The following is a 17,549-nucleotide window of genomic DNA, read 5'->3' as shown; positions in this document are numbered from 1 at the left end:
AGTGTCTGTCAGCTTGGTATTTTCACATGGAAAGTGACTGTTTTCACCCGATGTAGCTGGGAAGTCATAATCACACATTAATAAAAATAGGGACAATCATCCAGCATTTCATAAATCAGCCTTTTCTCCACTGTGTTCTGTACACCCGGAACAGATGGGTTAGTTGAGATGGGCCAACAGAGATGGGTGATTTACTGGCAAAAAAATTATGACATCTGGATTGCACACACATACAACCACGTGCACTCTTAAATTTGAGTAACTTTTTAGAAAGGGAGGGTTTGGTTCTGACCCCACCAGTCGGAACAGCATCAACCCACTAAGAATATTAGGTATTACCTTTCAATTTGCTGATCTTTTAACATTTTCATTAATGACCTAGACATAAAAATGCAGGAGTATACTGACACAATTTTCTGATAACATAAAGTGGGCGCATTTTCTACCTACAAGAGACAGGATTATTGTAGAGGAAAAGCTGTATGACCCAGAGGAGTGATAGAAGTGGAATTAAATGAAATTGTAAAAAGTGCAAGGCCATGCCCGTACGGACTAATAGCAAGACTGTTTACTATAACACACCAGCTGGAAGGCAGGAGAGAAAACCTTGGATATATCAGCCACTTGCAGTGTGATTATAAGCCACAAATGTCATGCAATTGTGCATAAAATAAATGTCACTTCAAGAGGTATTCGGAGTGATATATTTATCAGTGGCATGGAAACATCGAAGGTATTATAAAAGTATAAGTAAATCTCTGTTAAGATTACCCGTAGTTATTTATGGATGATGATGACAAATTCAAATTTGAATAGGTGCAGACAATGTGTATCAGTTTGGTCCTATCAGAGGAAATTAAAGGCAGCTTAATTGCTTTAGCCTAGGTAAATGAAAGTAGATAAGTGTCAAAAGTACCAGGCCTATGTTGATAAGGAGCAAAGGGACATTGTGACAAATTGTAAGGAAGAGCCATTTAAAATAAAGAAAAATGATGGGAAAACATCTAATGGGTATTAAGTGGCAAGGAACACATTCTGCCTAGAAGTTAGGTGATACTGATCATCTCTTGACAGTGCAAAAACTCCCAGCCCTCCCCTCCTGTCTCCTCCCGTCCCATCCCTTCCCCTCCTCTTTTGAATGGGGTACATAGTGTCATTGCCAGAAACACAGAGGACTGGAATAGTCACAAGGATCGCTTAAAGGTCTATGTCACTCTTCTGAGCATCCTCCGCAGGTGCTATGGTACTTATTTATCTATAGAGTGTGAATAATTGATTTCATTAAGTTAAAATTAGAGCAATTGCCGTTAATCAACTTCAGACGCACAACCCAGATTGTACAGCTTAATGTTTACCTATGTTTTCTTTATTTTTTCCTGTTATATCAATTGATTTGACAGATAAAATACTACATCTCGATTGATTCTTGGACTGTATCAGAGAGTGTTAAAATTGTGTTCTAAATAGAGCTTTTCATATACCCATAACCACCAGCCCTTGCAGGGTTATCTCCAAAAGGGTAATTCCCTTCAATAATTATATTTGGGGTTTATTCATGTTGTTTTCTGTTTTGTCTTCTAATTTTTGGCAAAATTTCAGAAAAACTTCTATAACATTTGAAATTGCTGCTCTAGAACAATTAAGCTACAAACTTAACAGAGGAAAAGAAAGGTAGGAAGAGATGATATATTTGGCATATGTCACTTGAATACTTTAATTGGGCATTGAAAATACCTATAAATTCTGGAGTATTAATGTTTTATCTGTGACTATGAGCTACTCCAAATGTAATCTTTCCAATCCATCTTTTTGCTCATACAAGAGCCTGATACATTTAGGCAGGTGGAATGCCACTGAGATACATCTCATGGTCTCCCGTTAGCAGCGCACTCAACCTGCTGACACTCAGCTCAGCAAACTTTTGTTTTGGTTGTACCCAAGAAAGTTGAAAGGACAGAGATCCTTACCCAAGCCAAGAGAAGTATTACAACTCACGGACAGTTAAACGTTTGTATTTTTTATGAGTAACCCTATTGATTTCACAGGACTACATGACTTAAAAATGCACCAAACACTAGTAAGAGAAAAGAAAGTGAGTCAACATCATACACTTTATCCCTAAAAGACCAAAGATATTGAAAACTGTTAAATCCTATTGTGGGTGAGCTGTAGTGCAATTTTCACTTAAGCTATTTACTCATCCCATCAGTACAGCTTTTCTGTAGTCTGCAGTGTGCCCCACCATCAGATTATGAAGTGCAAAGTTCAGCATGTGTTCCAGATTGAAAGCAGTATAGAATAGCAGATATAGATCAAAACAGCTCATCTTTCACTAGAGACATCATAGAAAAATAACCATTGCCATAAATATCAAATCTATATAGGAAAACAACACAAATCACTTTTTTCATGGGTAGGTCTTGGTATCCAGAGCTGTGTATGAAAAGGTGCAGCAATTCTGGATTAAAAACAAATATTCTATTGGATCATTTTAAGCCATCTGTGGTTTAAGCTGTTCCCTTCTTTTGCTGCCCTCCTCTCCCCACTTTTTATTTTGTATACTCAGGTATACCACCTGGTCAGAGATGGATGACTGCTTGTTTCCAGACTCTTTCATTAGGGTCTGCAACGAGGTGTAATAGGAATTTTTCCATTTACTTCAGTAATTTTGTTTCATTTCCTCAACCCTCTTGCCCATATGGCATGAGAATTGAATACTTCTACTCCCTTTTTCACTGTAGTAGCCTGTGAGGCTGTATGCTGCTCTCTGTGATAATATGTGGTCTACATTGGTTTTGCACATTTTTCAGATACTAGTAAGAGAAAGAAAAATGGTCAGAAGTATCTAATCAAACTTTTCAAACATGAAACCAAAACCAAAACAGGGCAAAGCAGGTGGAAATATTGTTATGACCCAAAATCTGTAATTTTCAAAAACTTCCACCTGTCTTTACTTACATGGACAGTTATCTTGTGTTATGTTTATCTCAACTCAGCAGTTAGTTACATTTTCATGTAGATTCTTTGAATAGCTTTGGAAGAAACTTCAGTGAGGCTGAAGTGACAACGGGCTCACTTGGTGAGCGTACGCTCAGGTTCCTGGCTAGGACTGTACAGCCTTTGCTGATGTCTGTATTTTTAAGTATCAATACCTAAGATAAGAAATTCAAAGCTAAATCAATTGTGTCACTATTTTTTTTCTATCTCAGTTGCCTTAAAAGAAATTGATGATTCATTTATGAAGCAAATCATCCCAAAAAGCCACACGCCAGCACATGGAGGATAAGAACGTGCCCAGGAACAGCTAGCACAGATTTACCAAGGGCGTATCATGCCTGACAAGCTGACTGAGTTCTATAATGGCTTTCAGATGCATGACTTTGCGGATGATTATGTTTACCTTGGCTCTTAAAAAACTTTCAACTCAGTATCTTATAGTGTCAATATAGCCAAACAACTGTGACATGGTTTGGATAGATAGATTACAAAGTGGAGGGGAATTAGCTGAACCACCAAGATCAAAGGGCTGTAATGAGCAGTACAAAGTCCAGCTAACACCAAATTACTAGTAACATTCCTCAAACGTGAAATGCAAGGCAGTATTCTGAATATCCACTAACAAGTGGATTCTGGGATGGAAGGTACCTTAATGAGAGGTACCTAATTGGATGTTGTGGTTGATACACTAGCAAGTAGCATATGTACACAGAGAGGACGTTGCCAAACTGGGGAAATGGTCTGATAGGAACCGCATTAAGTTCATCAAAACCAAATGCTAAGCCTGCTCCTGGGATGGACAACATCATGCAGCAGTACCACTTGAAAGAAAGCAGCTTTGCAGAAGAGGACGTGGAAATTGTGGGTGAATTGACCATGAACCAACAATGTGCCCTTACAGTGAAAGTGGCCAGACATGTTCTGGATTGTATTAGCAAAAGTGTAGCTAATAGGTCCAAGAAAGTAATCCTTGGATCTTTATTCAGCACTTTCAGGAATGTATGTGCAGTATTGTGTCTGTTTTGTGCTTCACAGTTCAAGAAATAAATTGATGTTCAGCAGAAATCCCCAAGAAGGTCTTGGAGATAGAGCACAAAAAGTAACAGGAGAGGTTGACAGACCTGAGCTTGTGGATTTTTTCAGCCTGATGAATCAAAGGGAATCATCTTGCTGTGTTCAGCCACCTAATAATCAGTAGATAGAAGAGAAAAACAGGTTTTTCTTGAAGGTGTACAAGGAAAGGATGAGAAGAAATGAAAAAAAAAAAGCAGCACAAGAAAATCATATTAATGATGAGGGGTTTTTCCACCATGAGAGTGGTTAAAGAGTGGAACAAACACCTAGAGAGGCTGTGAGATTTCCTCTCTTCACTATATCCTTTTCTTTGTGGCAGTCAACAAGAATGAGCATCCCAGCTAACTTCTCTGTCTTCAGTCAAAAATTCAGATTCTATTAAAAACCTACTGATTAGTCTTTGAGCATCATCATTGCTTAAGTTTCTGTTAGTAACGTATCTGAGATGTCTTGGAGATGTATGCAAAAAAGTTTGGGGCTGTATTCAACAAAGTGAAGATTCTGCCAGCTATTGCTTTTACTTTCTTTAAGGTGCTCAGTCTTCTGAGTAAAAATCGAAACCCACAGGCAGCAAATACAGAAGGGTTATCCAAAGATACTGCCTGCCGAACAGGGAGCTTTGCCAATAGGACCTGCTAACCACAGATGTACACACAAGTTACCACGGAAACTATCCAAGTGCATGTTGTTAGCCTGCAGCAAAAGTGAGGTAATTTGAGTGACGTTAGCAGGCAATAAGAGTGCTTGTTATGTCTAATTAGCTAAATGCGTTCTTACAGCTCTTCCTACTCACAGCCATTTAAGATTTTTAATTTTTCTCCCTCAGCACATCCGTTTCTCATTGTTATCCCCTTCATATGCAGTTCTTCAGACTCAGTATTTTATTATGCAGTGTCTGTGCTGGTGGATCACAATACATGATGGAGCTAAGTAGATGCTCCTTATGCAGCTGTCATTCCCTTTTTAAGGTTCCTGTGTCATGGGCCTCTGTCTTTCAGTGGTCCGGTAAACAAGAAAAGACTTTTTGCTCACCCATGAGCTCTCCTTTCACCACATCAGAGTGGAGCTGAAATAGAAAACGTCAGTGAAGATCCCATGATATTTTTCAGTAAATTCATATTCTATAAAAGTGTAACATTTTGCCTGAACTAATATTGACATGGGGAAGATCAATGCCATTAGTTTAATAACGATACTCTGTAAGTATTTCTCATAATGAGATGTTTGACAAACTTTCCCAATAAACTTCAAAATTACTGAACCCTCAAAATTAATTACATGTTCCTGGAAACAAAACCACAAAACAGCTCACCACTCCCATTTCCTGATATAGCATCCTTTTCTCACTGCATTGAGAAACTTTTCCTTTGAAAAGCAGCCCAAGTAATAAGTGGAAAGGTGAAATGTTCTGTAAATTGTGCATAAAGCACTTTGGTACCTCATAGACTTCAACACATGCTTGCTTCAGCAAACAACTTCTGAAAAAAACCCCAAACCCTAAATTATTCCATTGCAGCCCAAATCTCTATAAATCCGTTATAAACTCTGCCTCTGTCTCACTCCTTTCGAATACTCACTTCAGCAGCATTAACAGAATCCCTGAATACCAGCAGATGACAAATGCATGGAGGTGAAGGGAGGAGGGAGAGATTTGTTGCAATTTCCTTTTCACTGCCAGGAATTTAGCATGGTGTTCTCTGTCTGCCTGCAAGCTTTGTCTGGGAGTATGTTTAGATGTAAGAACTCCATACTGGAATATATGTGTATTGCAATCCATGTGTTGTGAAGCAATGTGTGGTGTCAGGACACACAGGACTACTGAATTTGGAACAGACATTTTTTGTGACCTTTTTATTCCAGCATTGGAAATTTGTATTTAGCTTAGGCGAAGGAGGAACTTTCAGAGCTTAATTCCAGTAGTCTGTTATATGGATAAAAATGACACATTTAACTGAACACAAACTTTGGCTGTAAACACTGTTTCAGTTCTGTGAATCACCAGTATTTTTGCTTGACTGTGTGTGGGTTTTTTACTTCATTTACAGTTCTTTGTGACTATACATAAAAACATACACAAATTAATATACAGCTGTTTCTGCCTCTTTCTTGTTTTGTATTCAGCTCTTCAGATTTCTTTCTGTTTTCCTTCAGATTTCTTGAATCGTGTTTCCCAGTGTTCAGCAGACAACTGGAAAATAGCACACTGAAAACAGAGCCCTGGTCTCCTCCTCACTAACTCCTGCCCTGTTTTTTTATCTCCTCATGTCAGTGGAGTGTTTTCAGAACAAAATATTGCTGTTAAGAGGCTATGTTACAACTTCAAAGTAATAAAATGGCACAGATAATTGCATAGGTTACCAGGTATTAAGTAGATTTACTTAGTACCCAGTCTGCATAGTGCCTGAGTCCTAATGAAGAACTTAATACAATTGATGAGTGGAATTTTAATTTCTAACACATAAATCAAAATAGGCTACATTAGTCTACATATAGATAAAAGATATGGGGGGTGGCTGTGCTGTACTGATAGTTGTGCTCACAAAACCATAGAAATCACTTGCAATGTTAAGAGTTCAACTTACTAACTTTCTATCCGCTTAAAAAAAAAAGGCTGAAAGGTACATTTACAGCTTCTTTCACATGGAAAATTTTTAATAAGCATCTGTCTTTGGCAGATAATTGACTTTTTTTGTTGTTGTTGCTTACAAAAAATTGAAAAGTTTTTTCTTTATTGTGAACCAAAAAATGTAATTCCTAGATTTTTTTCCATACAAAAATCCAGTCTCCCCATGTAGGTGTTCCAAGCTGAACTGACGTAGAAACTGCTTTTTGCAACTATATTATGGCCATCTACCGTGGAGCGTTGCAATCAAAGTACCTTTAAAGATGATGGACAATTTAGAAAATTGTCAGATATCTCTGAAAAATGCTTTGAGCAATCGACCCATACTTGTTCATCTTGAAGACTGATGCTAAGGATTTAACACTTCCACATTCTCTTCAAATTAGACCCAGAGCTATTGCTCACTGATGCAAGATCATGTGGCTCCAAGTATCCAATTCAGTCAGATCCTGAGGCCGTCACTCCAGAAACATTTCCTGGTATAAAGATGCTTTTACCCACTCATCAGTCTTGCTTTTGACAAGATAAAGCCAAGAGTGCAGTCTGTAGTAGACAAGAACAACTTCAGAGTCTAACCTGCAGACAGAACCCCGATTCCATGGTGGTTTCTGCATGAAATGAGATCTCGGTTTAATTATTTAGAATTACATCTGTGAAATAATGAAGCTACATTATCACAAGTTGGAAACAATAGATCTAGGAGCATCATGTGTTTTGCTTGTTTTGCAACTAGGCAACTGCATGCAGAATGTTTCTTTTTACTCAAAACGTTTTCCCAAAGCAGAAATGAAATTTCCTGGAGGCATAGATCCTGTGTTACAAGGATATTGTGGATCCAAAGTGTGAGGAAAATAAAAAAAATCCAAAAGGGAGAGAAAGACTAGGCAGAAATCAGTGCTGGGCAGTAATATCCATCACGAAAGATGCTAAAAACCTCCAGAAACTATTATTCAAGTGTGAATTCGCATTGCATTGATAATTTTTTCACAAGAAAAAGAGTGACACAAATAAATTTAATGAAATAGCTAATAGTAATAGTTTAGAGTATTAGTATTACTAATAGTAATAGTTTAGAGTTTTCGTATAAGAGTATAGCAATGACCTTAGCAGGTCAGAGCAGGTCAGTCTAATCTAACAGCGGTCAGCAGTGAAGAACATAAAAACAAGTGTTTGTTGATGCTTCATGAGATTACTTTCCCAGCCCCTAACAACTTGCAGTTCCTTAGGATCAAATGAGAGCATGATTCTTCCTAGCTCAGAACAGAAAGTTTAAGCTGTGTTTCATGTCCTTCCTTACTGATTAACCAGGCAAGAACTGCATAATTTGAGTGGAAAAATCTCTTTGTTTTTTTCTAGAAATTACTTTTTTTTTTTCTCAAGACTATTATAAAGTTTTTCTTTAAAAAAATAGCAAATTAATTTTACAATTCCACAATCTCCATTCTCCATCCCCTAAGACTAATGCACAAAGCTCATCACAGAAGCCCCAGACAATCCTATTATTTTCTTCATTGCTAAAACCACATTTTCCTTCCTGTCCAAATGCAAAGACGGGGTTATGAGGGGAAGGGAAAGAATATCTGAGCCTTTGTAATGCAGAGGTTGGAACAGCTGAGGACATGAAATATGCAGTACTGTGACATGACTATTTCCATGATGCCCAGTCTGTCAGGGTGTACATTCACACAACAAGACCACATCTTCCCCTTTGGCCCAGTCTGTTAATCCTATCTACGCCCATGTCATTCATGCTAGACCCCATTCTGGTCACCAACAATTCTCAAGTGTGAAACCAGCAAAAAGTATCACATAGTGGCAAGGCAGGAAGGAAAACATGGAAAACCCTTATAAGACAGTAGCTTTCATGTAACTCTGGGTGGGGGGAGACGAACAGAACTAATTGCAATACCCTCATAACAGTGATTAATTGTATGGCAGCTTTTATCTCATCTAGCCTTGTAATCTGGAAAGCTAGCAAAGCTGAGCTTGCAGAATTGCCTGCCATGAAGTCAGAGTGAGGTTTGTTCGACTAATTACTTCTGAAGACTTCCAAATGGTTTTAAGAGTAATGGTGCTGACACGAAATTCTCTTCTCGCATTTCTGCAGCATGTTGCTCATTTACTGCTCAGGCTGCTGAAAAGAGGTGTCTGCTTCCCCAGGGGCTGAGGAGAAAAATAAGGTGCACATGTTTGGTTGAATGAAAAATGCTGGTTTGTGTCAGCAGAAACTAATTGTGAATTCTAGTGGAATCTTGGCCAAACCAAATTGGTAGCTGCAATGTGTACATCTGAGAATGGGGTCATACATAACGGCTAAAATGTTTATGTTTGCAGAAAGAAAAGTTTCAACATTATGTTTTTAAGGAATAATTCACTTTAAAATTAATTTAAAATTCTGAAACAATGCAGAATATTTGTGTTGAAGGGGACGGAAACAAGATCTTAACACCAATGATTTTTGTTTTACTTTGGCTTTTACTCTGCATTTGTTTAGACCTGAAACATAGTTGTATTGAATGTCTGGCCACAGAGGAAACACTGGTTCCTCACAAAGGCTAGTATTCAACATTTCTTTCCACCTGAATCGATTTCCACTTGATCTTGCTTTTTCTCCTCCTTTCAGGGATGTCATTGCTCAGTGGCAAGAATATGATGGACAGTTTATAAATGTAAATATCTGATGAAAGAGAGAAAGGGTAGATGGGCTTAGAACATTTTTCTGTTCTTTTAAAAAGTATTCCATGACAAATATTATGTGAACAAGTAACAGCAGTGGTGCTTGTCTTAAAAAGACAGAAAGATTGATTTTTCTGTTTTATCTGGTTCTGCTTGGGTTTTCAACACCAGCCACTGCTGTAGTATCCAAGTATTTCAGCTTTGACCTGAACAATAGCATTTCACAGTCGGAAAGATCCTTATACCAGCCTGTAGAAAGTCTCTGCCACTATGCCTGTTGATACAACACTTGCCCAAGGAAAAAATTAAGAACTGTCAAAAATGACATAGGTATGATAGACCTGTTTTTGGTTTAGTGGATTGGGGTGTATGTTTCTCAAAATGGGAATCAAATGCTTACAGTGAAAGCCTTTGGCTCCAAGAAAGGCAGGTGGCAATGTAGGAACACAGCTCAGTTTTCGCTAGACCTAGTCCCATCTGTCAAAATACAGAGCTTGTCCTGTCTAGATTACTGTGTAGGTCGCTGAAGCTTGTCAGTGCTGGGTGCCCAGGGACCACCTAATTTCCTCCTGGTACCTTACACATAGGGTGATAAACTAAGACTAGTGACAATTGGCCATTCCAGGTTATTGTTCATCATTAATAAGAAAACTCACAGGTGCTGCGTGGGAGTACATTCAGCCTAAAACCAGTGGTCAGTGCTGGGATTAAAAAGAAATATAATTCATGTCATATAGACAATAGCCATTTTTTGCTTTCTGTTTTCCAGAATGGCATTCACTTTCCTGACCCATGAGATGACTTTTCTCTTTTTTACTTGGTGAATTTGCTTATGAGAGAATGAGGAAATTGTGAATACCTTTGATCTTTCCAGCTTTTTCCTGTGGCATATTAGGGGTTTGCATCTGTATCAAAAGGTTATTATGTTTGTTCTGATATCCTGAGAGAATGGACTGTGATGGGAAGGGACCTAAACATTTGTGTGGATTCTTATGGATTGCCTGTGTGTCTCTAAACTGATATCCAGGTGCTAATACACAACCCGGCATCTGGTTTTGTTTTCTGAATGGGGCCTGTTGGGAAACATTAAAAATCCAGCAGAGTTGAAGGGAAAGGACATGGAACTTTCCTAGGCTTTTTTCCTAGACTTTTCAGAGCATTCATGGCTTTTCCTAGTCTTTTTATTACTTACTGTGGTTCAAACAAGGCTGCTCAAAATGCTGCTTCCCTCCCCGTGTTCTTAAAGTTATCTGTTGTTTACAGCTCACATAAATTATTGCCTGTCAGAAGTACAAAGCTGGATCAAAAACCACTGGAGTTCCTCTTCTTAGTCTCAGTAGGATTTAGATGAGCACTCTGTTGAGCAACATGTGTCCCCTTTTATCTCTGATTAGTGATCAAGATCCATGTGTTCAACAAAGATAATTCACAGAATGAAGCGTTTGGGTCTATATTTATCACTCTGTTTGCCATTTCAAAGTTAATGAGGACTGTCAGGATAAAAATCTCTACCAAAAATTTGGAAGAATCCTTGCAACCCTTGATGCTCTACCCGCACACTCCAGAACTCTTCACGGCAAACTACAGGTCCCAATCACACAGGGGAGAAACTGCAAAAAGCCATCTCAAATAGATCATGCTGTTGCAGGGCGGTGACACACAAGAGGAAATGCATTGCTTCCCTGCATGAGGACCACCACTAGCTCACCTGAGATGATGCTTTTGAGTCACAGAATCATAGAATAAACTAGGTTGGAAAAGACCTTTAAGATCATCAAGTCTAACCATTACCACTGTCAAGGCCACCACTAACCCGTATCACTGAGGGCCTCATCTATATAGTTTGTAAACTGCTCCAGGGATGGTGACTCCACCACTGTCCTGGGCAGCCTGTTCCAATGCCTGACCACTCGTTGGGGAAGGAGTTGTTCCTTATCTCCAGCCTAAACCTCCTCTGGTGCAGTTTGAAGCCATTTCCTCTTGTCCTGTCACTTGTTACTTGGGAAGAAGAGGCTGACGCCACCTCACTACAACCTCCTGTCAGGTAGTTGTAGAGAGGGATAAGGTCCCCCCTGAGCCTTCTCTTCTCCTGACTAACCCCCTCAGGTCCCTCAGCAAGTTCCTCATCACACTTGTGCTCCAGATCCTTTACCAGCTCCATTGCCCTTCTCTGGACCCTCTCCAGCATTTCAATGTTTCTCTTTTAGGAGGTCCCCAGAACTGCCCAGTCTGCCAATACCATCTCTGTAGATGAAATCTACTTTGGGATGCTTCTGTTGCTGCCTAGACCAAAGGAGAGACAAAACTGAACACAAAATAGTCTGATCTTGATGGAGATTTTCCAGCTAATGACAGTCCAAGGACAGGGGTAGACTATTGATCTGTTTGCTTTTCTTGCACTTTGTTTCTCAGATACAGATATTTTAATATTCTGCCTATGGGATCCAATGATTGTCAGTGCCTTTCCACCCACCTTCCAGCACAGCTGGTTTTGTGCTCAACTTTTGGTTGTACAGGAACTGACCTTAGTGGGGAACCTGCTGCTGTAAAGGTGACAGCTCATCCATCACAGCTTTCACAGGCTGTCAGTGTTGCATTTAATCTCACTTGTAATTTTTCGAGGGAGGTTTGCAAAAGCCACAAACAGAATCTTAATGCTATAAAATGCAGTTTGTAGACAGTGAATATTTCCTATCTATATGAAGCTTTGCTGCATTCCAGCTGGCCTGAACTATCCTGAGATGAAAAACTTCCAAATTCAGCCTAAAGTCCCATGTGCTATCCACAGTCCGCATACTGTTGTAACTGGTATATTTTTCCTCTCAACTCATACATGCCCAAACGGGCACTCAGAACCATGCACTTCACAAGCAAGACATGAAAAGACTGTTTTCCTGGGGCTCATGTATCGTGTCCATGAGGCTTCATTGCCCATTTTATGGACTTCTCTTGCTCTTTGGTTATACTGCAAGCTTCATGTCCTGCTTCTGTAAGTCCTGATCCAAGGCCCACTGAGACAATCATAGTTTTTAAAGTTTGGATCAAACTTCTGCCAGCTCATAAATTTTCATTTTTCATTATCTTCACTACACCAGTCTTCCACCTTCATTCCCTTCTTAAGCTTTACCTGCAAAGGAACAAGCTAAATTGGAATCAATATATCCAGAATTATACTCTGGGAAACAATGCCAGATTCAATCATGGAGAGTTACTCTGAAGATGAGATATAAAGCTCTGCTTCCTAGATATATATTCAATAGAATGACTTCGCTGCCTGACCTGTCTGTCCGTGTCATGCTGACAGACAGATCATATCTCCGCTGATACAGACCCATGGAAGCTGCAATTTGTCAACACATCCCTAAGCTGTGCAGATCTGGGATGGATTTCTATAATATAGTTTCTCTTCTGGCAATAAGATGGGAACAAGGTAAATCCCTGGAATTATGTGGGTGTCAGTGACCTCATCAAGGCCTTTATCCCTTATTTCTCATTCCATAGGTGTCTAGCCTTTTGACTAGATTATTAACCAAAAGAAAAATGTGTATTGTTTTCCTCTGTATTTAGAGTTCCTTCAGCACAAAGATTAATTAAATTGCCATTGCTATATTTTCATTGGTGCTGGAAGCAGTAATGGTAATTATGACAACATTAGATTTCAAAAAGAAGCCTGTTTTTAGCCTTGAAGCTGAAAAGCTTCAGCTAAACATCCTGAAATTGTTTGTGCCAGGTGTTCTCCTTATGCTGAATTAGTTCATAAAATTTCCCCAAAGCAGTTACTCAGTTCCTCAGGGCAAGATGTAAGAACAATACCATTGCTTTGAAATGAGCTATTGCCATTAATAACTTTAATGTTTTTCCATAAGATGGAAGGACTCTGGAGTCCAAAACCGAACTTTTTGCTGCTTTTTATAGAAATCTAGCCAAATTTGGCCAAGTTACAAGCCTCCAGCCACACAGAGACTGGGAGGAAGTTTTTCTGCACTATTTATTTCCCCTGAGTATTCTCTGCTTCTCACAGCTTTTCGCAGTCTTGTTTCATTATGAAGGGTAGCATGTCTTCCCTGCAGTTGTTCTTCCTTGCAGGTGGAATAAAACATAATTTTAATCCAAAAAAAAGACAAAAAAAAGAAAAAAAACACTAAAAACCAAGTGAAATAAAGGAGGAATTAGATGGACATAGACTAGATCGTCATGGAGCGAAAGGAAAGGCAGTATTTTATATTTGAGTATTGCTGTACTTGCACCCTAATTGCATTTATGACCTTACAATTCTTTAGCATAAGGATATTTCTATTGATGTGGTTGTTTTTTTTTTCCTTTTAGGTAATGAATGCATGAAATCTTCACTGAAACTGCAGCTCTGTGTAATCATTTGCTCAGAACTGCAGTGTCTTTAACAAAATAAAATAAAGAAATCCTCCTTCAACTCCAACAAGGCATAGCAAGAAAAAAATGATTATAAAGTCCAAAATAGACCAAAATAGTCTTCTATCCAGACAATCAATTTCTCAATGGTGCCCAATAGACATATTGAATCACACATTTTGCTTACACAGCTGCCCAGAGAAAAACATGGACCATATTGCTACCCATCTCCTTTTTGCTAAAGGTTGGCAATTATAGCAGTCGGAAAGTAGTAACAATTTTTCATTGTGTCAGTGAGTATTGTTCAGGTTGGCATACGACCTCCCTGCTTACTCTTACAATACTCTTAATTAAGATTATACCTGTGATTTAGAGGAATAATCCTAGTAATGTTCCAACATTTGTGACTTAATGCAAAGGTGATGGGAAGGAATTCTGTGGTCTGTGTTTTGCAGGCACTTGCTTGGTGCAGATTTATCTCCAGGCTGGAATGAACTGACTTTCTGTTTCATCCCAAATCCTGTTTCTTACTATGTCCAGCTTTACAGATAGATGCCAAAAATGCAATGAGGTGATGTCAGAACTTAAACATAAAGGACATTTTCTTCATGTTTGTATCTTAACACCAGGGTTTGTTTCCTTAATAAATACAAATGGCACTTTGGGTGCATGAAAGCAGAAGTACGAAAACCAATAACCAATATCAGTCTTGTGGCAGTAGCAATTAAGACTTTTCATAGCTGATTATGTAGCCTTTCACAAGGCTGTCTAAAAGTACTTTTTTTGCCTTTTTATCCAATGGTTGGAAAGTTACTTGAATAAGTCATGATATCGAAATACAAATAAAAAGAAAGGCTGGAATTTCTGACTAGAATTTGAATATACACCATACATGTCATTCATATAGTTCATTCATTTAGTTTGATGTTCAAATACTGAAAAGAAATGATAGTCTATTGGCTGGAATGTTAGCTTAACATTTAGATGCTCATAGCGTTTGCTCCTTGTTTTGCTGCAAACTTGTTACATGTTAACGGATGAGCTCCCAAAGTCCAAAACGTACATTAAGTTGTAGGCAGTGGCACTCCTTTCGGTAAGCATTTAATGTCTATATGAAACACACGTGGATCAGTATGCTGAACACCCTTCCATTCAGCAAGCTGGCAGGTCAAATGACAACGAGATAACCAATATAGAAATTTTAGGAGGAAGATCCCTGTTTTAAAATCCAAGCAAATTAGAAAAAGGCCTGCCTTGGTCCCCTCTAGATTCAGGATGATTTCTCCCCTTAGAGTTTCTCAAGGTACAGACACATTTTGTCATGTTCTCTGAGAACTGTAAGTACATGATGTCACTTAAGGAAGATGAACTGAAAGACAAATATGTTTTGAATCTTCTTACAGCTCAGGCGTTAGCTCAGTGGCAAGATTACAGGCCTACCAAGACCAAAACACTTAAAGGTGTGCTCAGAAATTAATGTGACTGAGAAATCTTACAGTATGAAAGCTGGTGTGCTTAGGGAGTCAAGTTGCCTCCAGGATTATGTTAATACTGAACAGGGATTTTCTATGTAAGTCTTTCTGGCTATCTGTTCCAGTCTATGGAATAAAGGTAACAGCATTATCAAACTACAGGATTACAGCACTAAAAAAAGGAAATACATGGAAAAAATAATGCATTAGATTTAAGGAAATAATATACCTGAGCACATGAATATTGTCAATATACTCTGTTCAGACATCTCATGGATTCATTCTGATCATTTCACTCTTGAATTTTCTCTCTTGGAATATTTTTCTGTAAAATTAAAGGTTTGTGATTTGTAAGTCAGACTACAGCTACTGTATCGTTCTCATGTTGATTCATGCTCTGTGCATTAGGCAATACTTACGGACTTTTATCTCTAGGTCTCGACTGAAGAAGGAATGAGCTTAGCCAGAGAGTACTCCTGCTCCTTTTTCGAGACTTCAGCTGCCCTCCGCTTCTACATTGACGATGTCTTTCACGGACTAGTGAGGGAAATCCGAAGGAAAGAGTTCTCACTGGTGGAGAAGAAGATAAGGAGGAAGGATAGTCTGTGGCGGAAACTGAAAGGGTCCCTGAAGAAAAAAAAGGGAAGTACAACCTGATGGCAGTTCCCTGTGAGCCACCCATCAGGAGCTGACCACAGTAACCCGTAACAGTTCAAAAAGGCATCATTGACATAACATCTTCCAGAGTAGGTCCTGGAGTTTTTTCCCTTCAGCCCTCATGCAGAAGTAGCTCCTTGAAGGCCCAATTTGTGGTTGCCCTGTGGCTCCTCTGTATTATAGATAAAGTCACTTAGCATACCCTTTCATCCCTTCTCTGCAAACCTGAGTGGAGAAAATACTGTGGTGTTTTACCTGTGGTCCCTGGCTGGTCTTCACATGGTAGGAGTTAAGCTAGTGTACAAGGCAGAACCAGCTTCCACCAGCTCTAGAAGGGGTTGCACTGCCTCCTCTCTACATGCATTTCACCATTCCAGAAATTAAGAACATTGGTTTCAGTGGGCTTTTTGACTATTTAAGGACTTTAGGATTTGACCTCCAGCTTCACATTCTAATGTAGGTTTAGGGTAAGACTGTGTTCAGCCCACATGCCCATGTCTGTGTGATTGTGTATGTGTAAAGCAGGCCCAAGGGAGCTGCAGATTTTCACCCAGTAGAGCCCTATGCTCATTGTGTCCTTTCCATTTAGCGTGAAGGGTTGGCAAGCATAGCACAAGTCACACACACCAGCTGTCCAGAGGCTGCAGGGCTACTGCTCTCTCTCCTCTGCTCATTACTCACCAGGACTGGCTACCAGATGTGCCATGTCCTACAGACATGCAGTGCATTAGAACCGTAGAATAGTTTGGGTTGAAAGAGACCTTTAAAGGTCATCTGGTCCAAACCCCTGCAGTGAGCAAGGACAGCTTCAACTAGCTCAGGTTGCCAGAGCTCTGTTCAGCCTGACCTTGAATATTCCCAGGGATGGGGCATCCACCACCTCTCTGGGCTACCTGTGCCAGTCCCTCACCACTGGACACACTCCTGCACTCCACCAGGAGCACACAACGGCACTGTCTGTCTGATGCTTCACAGAGCTTTCCCTAGAGCAAAGCAGCTTTGTCCCAGCATATAATAACATTTGTGATGTACCATTCAACCCTTGACTTACTAGAGAATTGCATAAGGTCAGTCATCATCTTTCATAGTCCTTGACCATCCAAGCGAATCATTTGATTGATCAGTTGGACAGGTCTTTTAAATATTCCTTTTTTAAAGCTAGCATGAAGTATAGTCTCATTGACCTTTTCTCTTCCCAAATTTCTTTTACTATTTGCTTTATTTATAAATTTTACAATTAAAACATGCATACATTTTGTCAAGAAATAAAATTGTGATTTCCATGAAACCATACTAGTAGTCGGTGTCATTTTTCTCTGCATCGGAGTAATAATTGATATCATTAGAAAAATACGCATGTTTATAAGTAAATGTTATTTTTTTCACAAATAGTTTAGTTTTGACCATTTTGCATGGTTTCAATTAATTATATTTTGGATGATATGGTGGGCGGGGCGGTTGATTTGCTTTGCTCTGTTAAACTTGAAAAGGGTATGTTCAGTTCATTCAAACCATTCGTCTGATGGTTTGTTCTCCACTTTTCCTTCCTTTCAAGAAAATCTTGTAATATTTTTTGACTTGTCAAAAATTCTCCACCAAAAGTACTATTTTACTGCATATAGTTAGGTAATATGTGGCTATATACTATATACTTTATATAATACAACATTACATATTGTATT

General features: G+C 39.1%; 1 protein-coding gene across 1 annotated transcript in view; it reads left to right on the top strand.

Moving 5' to 3' along the window:
• Positions 1-17,160, top strand: part of RIT2 (Ras like without CAAX 2) — a 171,527-nt gene extending 154,367 nt beyond the window's left edge. Inside the window, exon 5 of the mRNA XM_030512920.1 lies at positions 15,646-17,160. Coding sequence (XP_030368780.1) covers positions 15,646-15,867 — 222 coding nt within the window. The 3' untranslated portion in view covers positions 15,868-17,160. The remainder of the gene's footprint in view (positions 1-15,645) is intronic.
• Positions 17,161-17,549: the final 389 nt, after the last annotated feature.

This window comes from Strigops habroptila, chromosome Z (genome assembly GCF_004027225.2).
Source record: "Strigops habroptila isolate Jane chromosome Z, bStrHab1.2.pri, whole genome shotgun sequence".
In the NCBI taxonomy this organism is placed as follows: domain Eukaryota; kingdom Metazoa; phylum Chordata; class Aves; order Psittaciformes; family Psittacidae; genus Strigops; species Strigops habroptila.
Note: the sequence above shows the minus strand (reverse complement) of the source record. Positions and strands in the feature narration are given on the sequence as shown.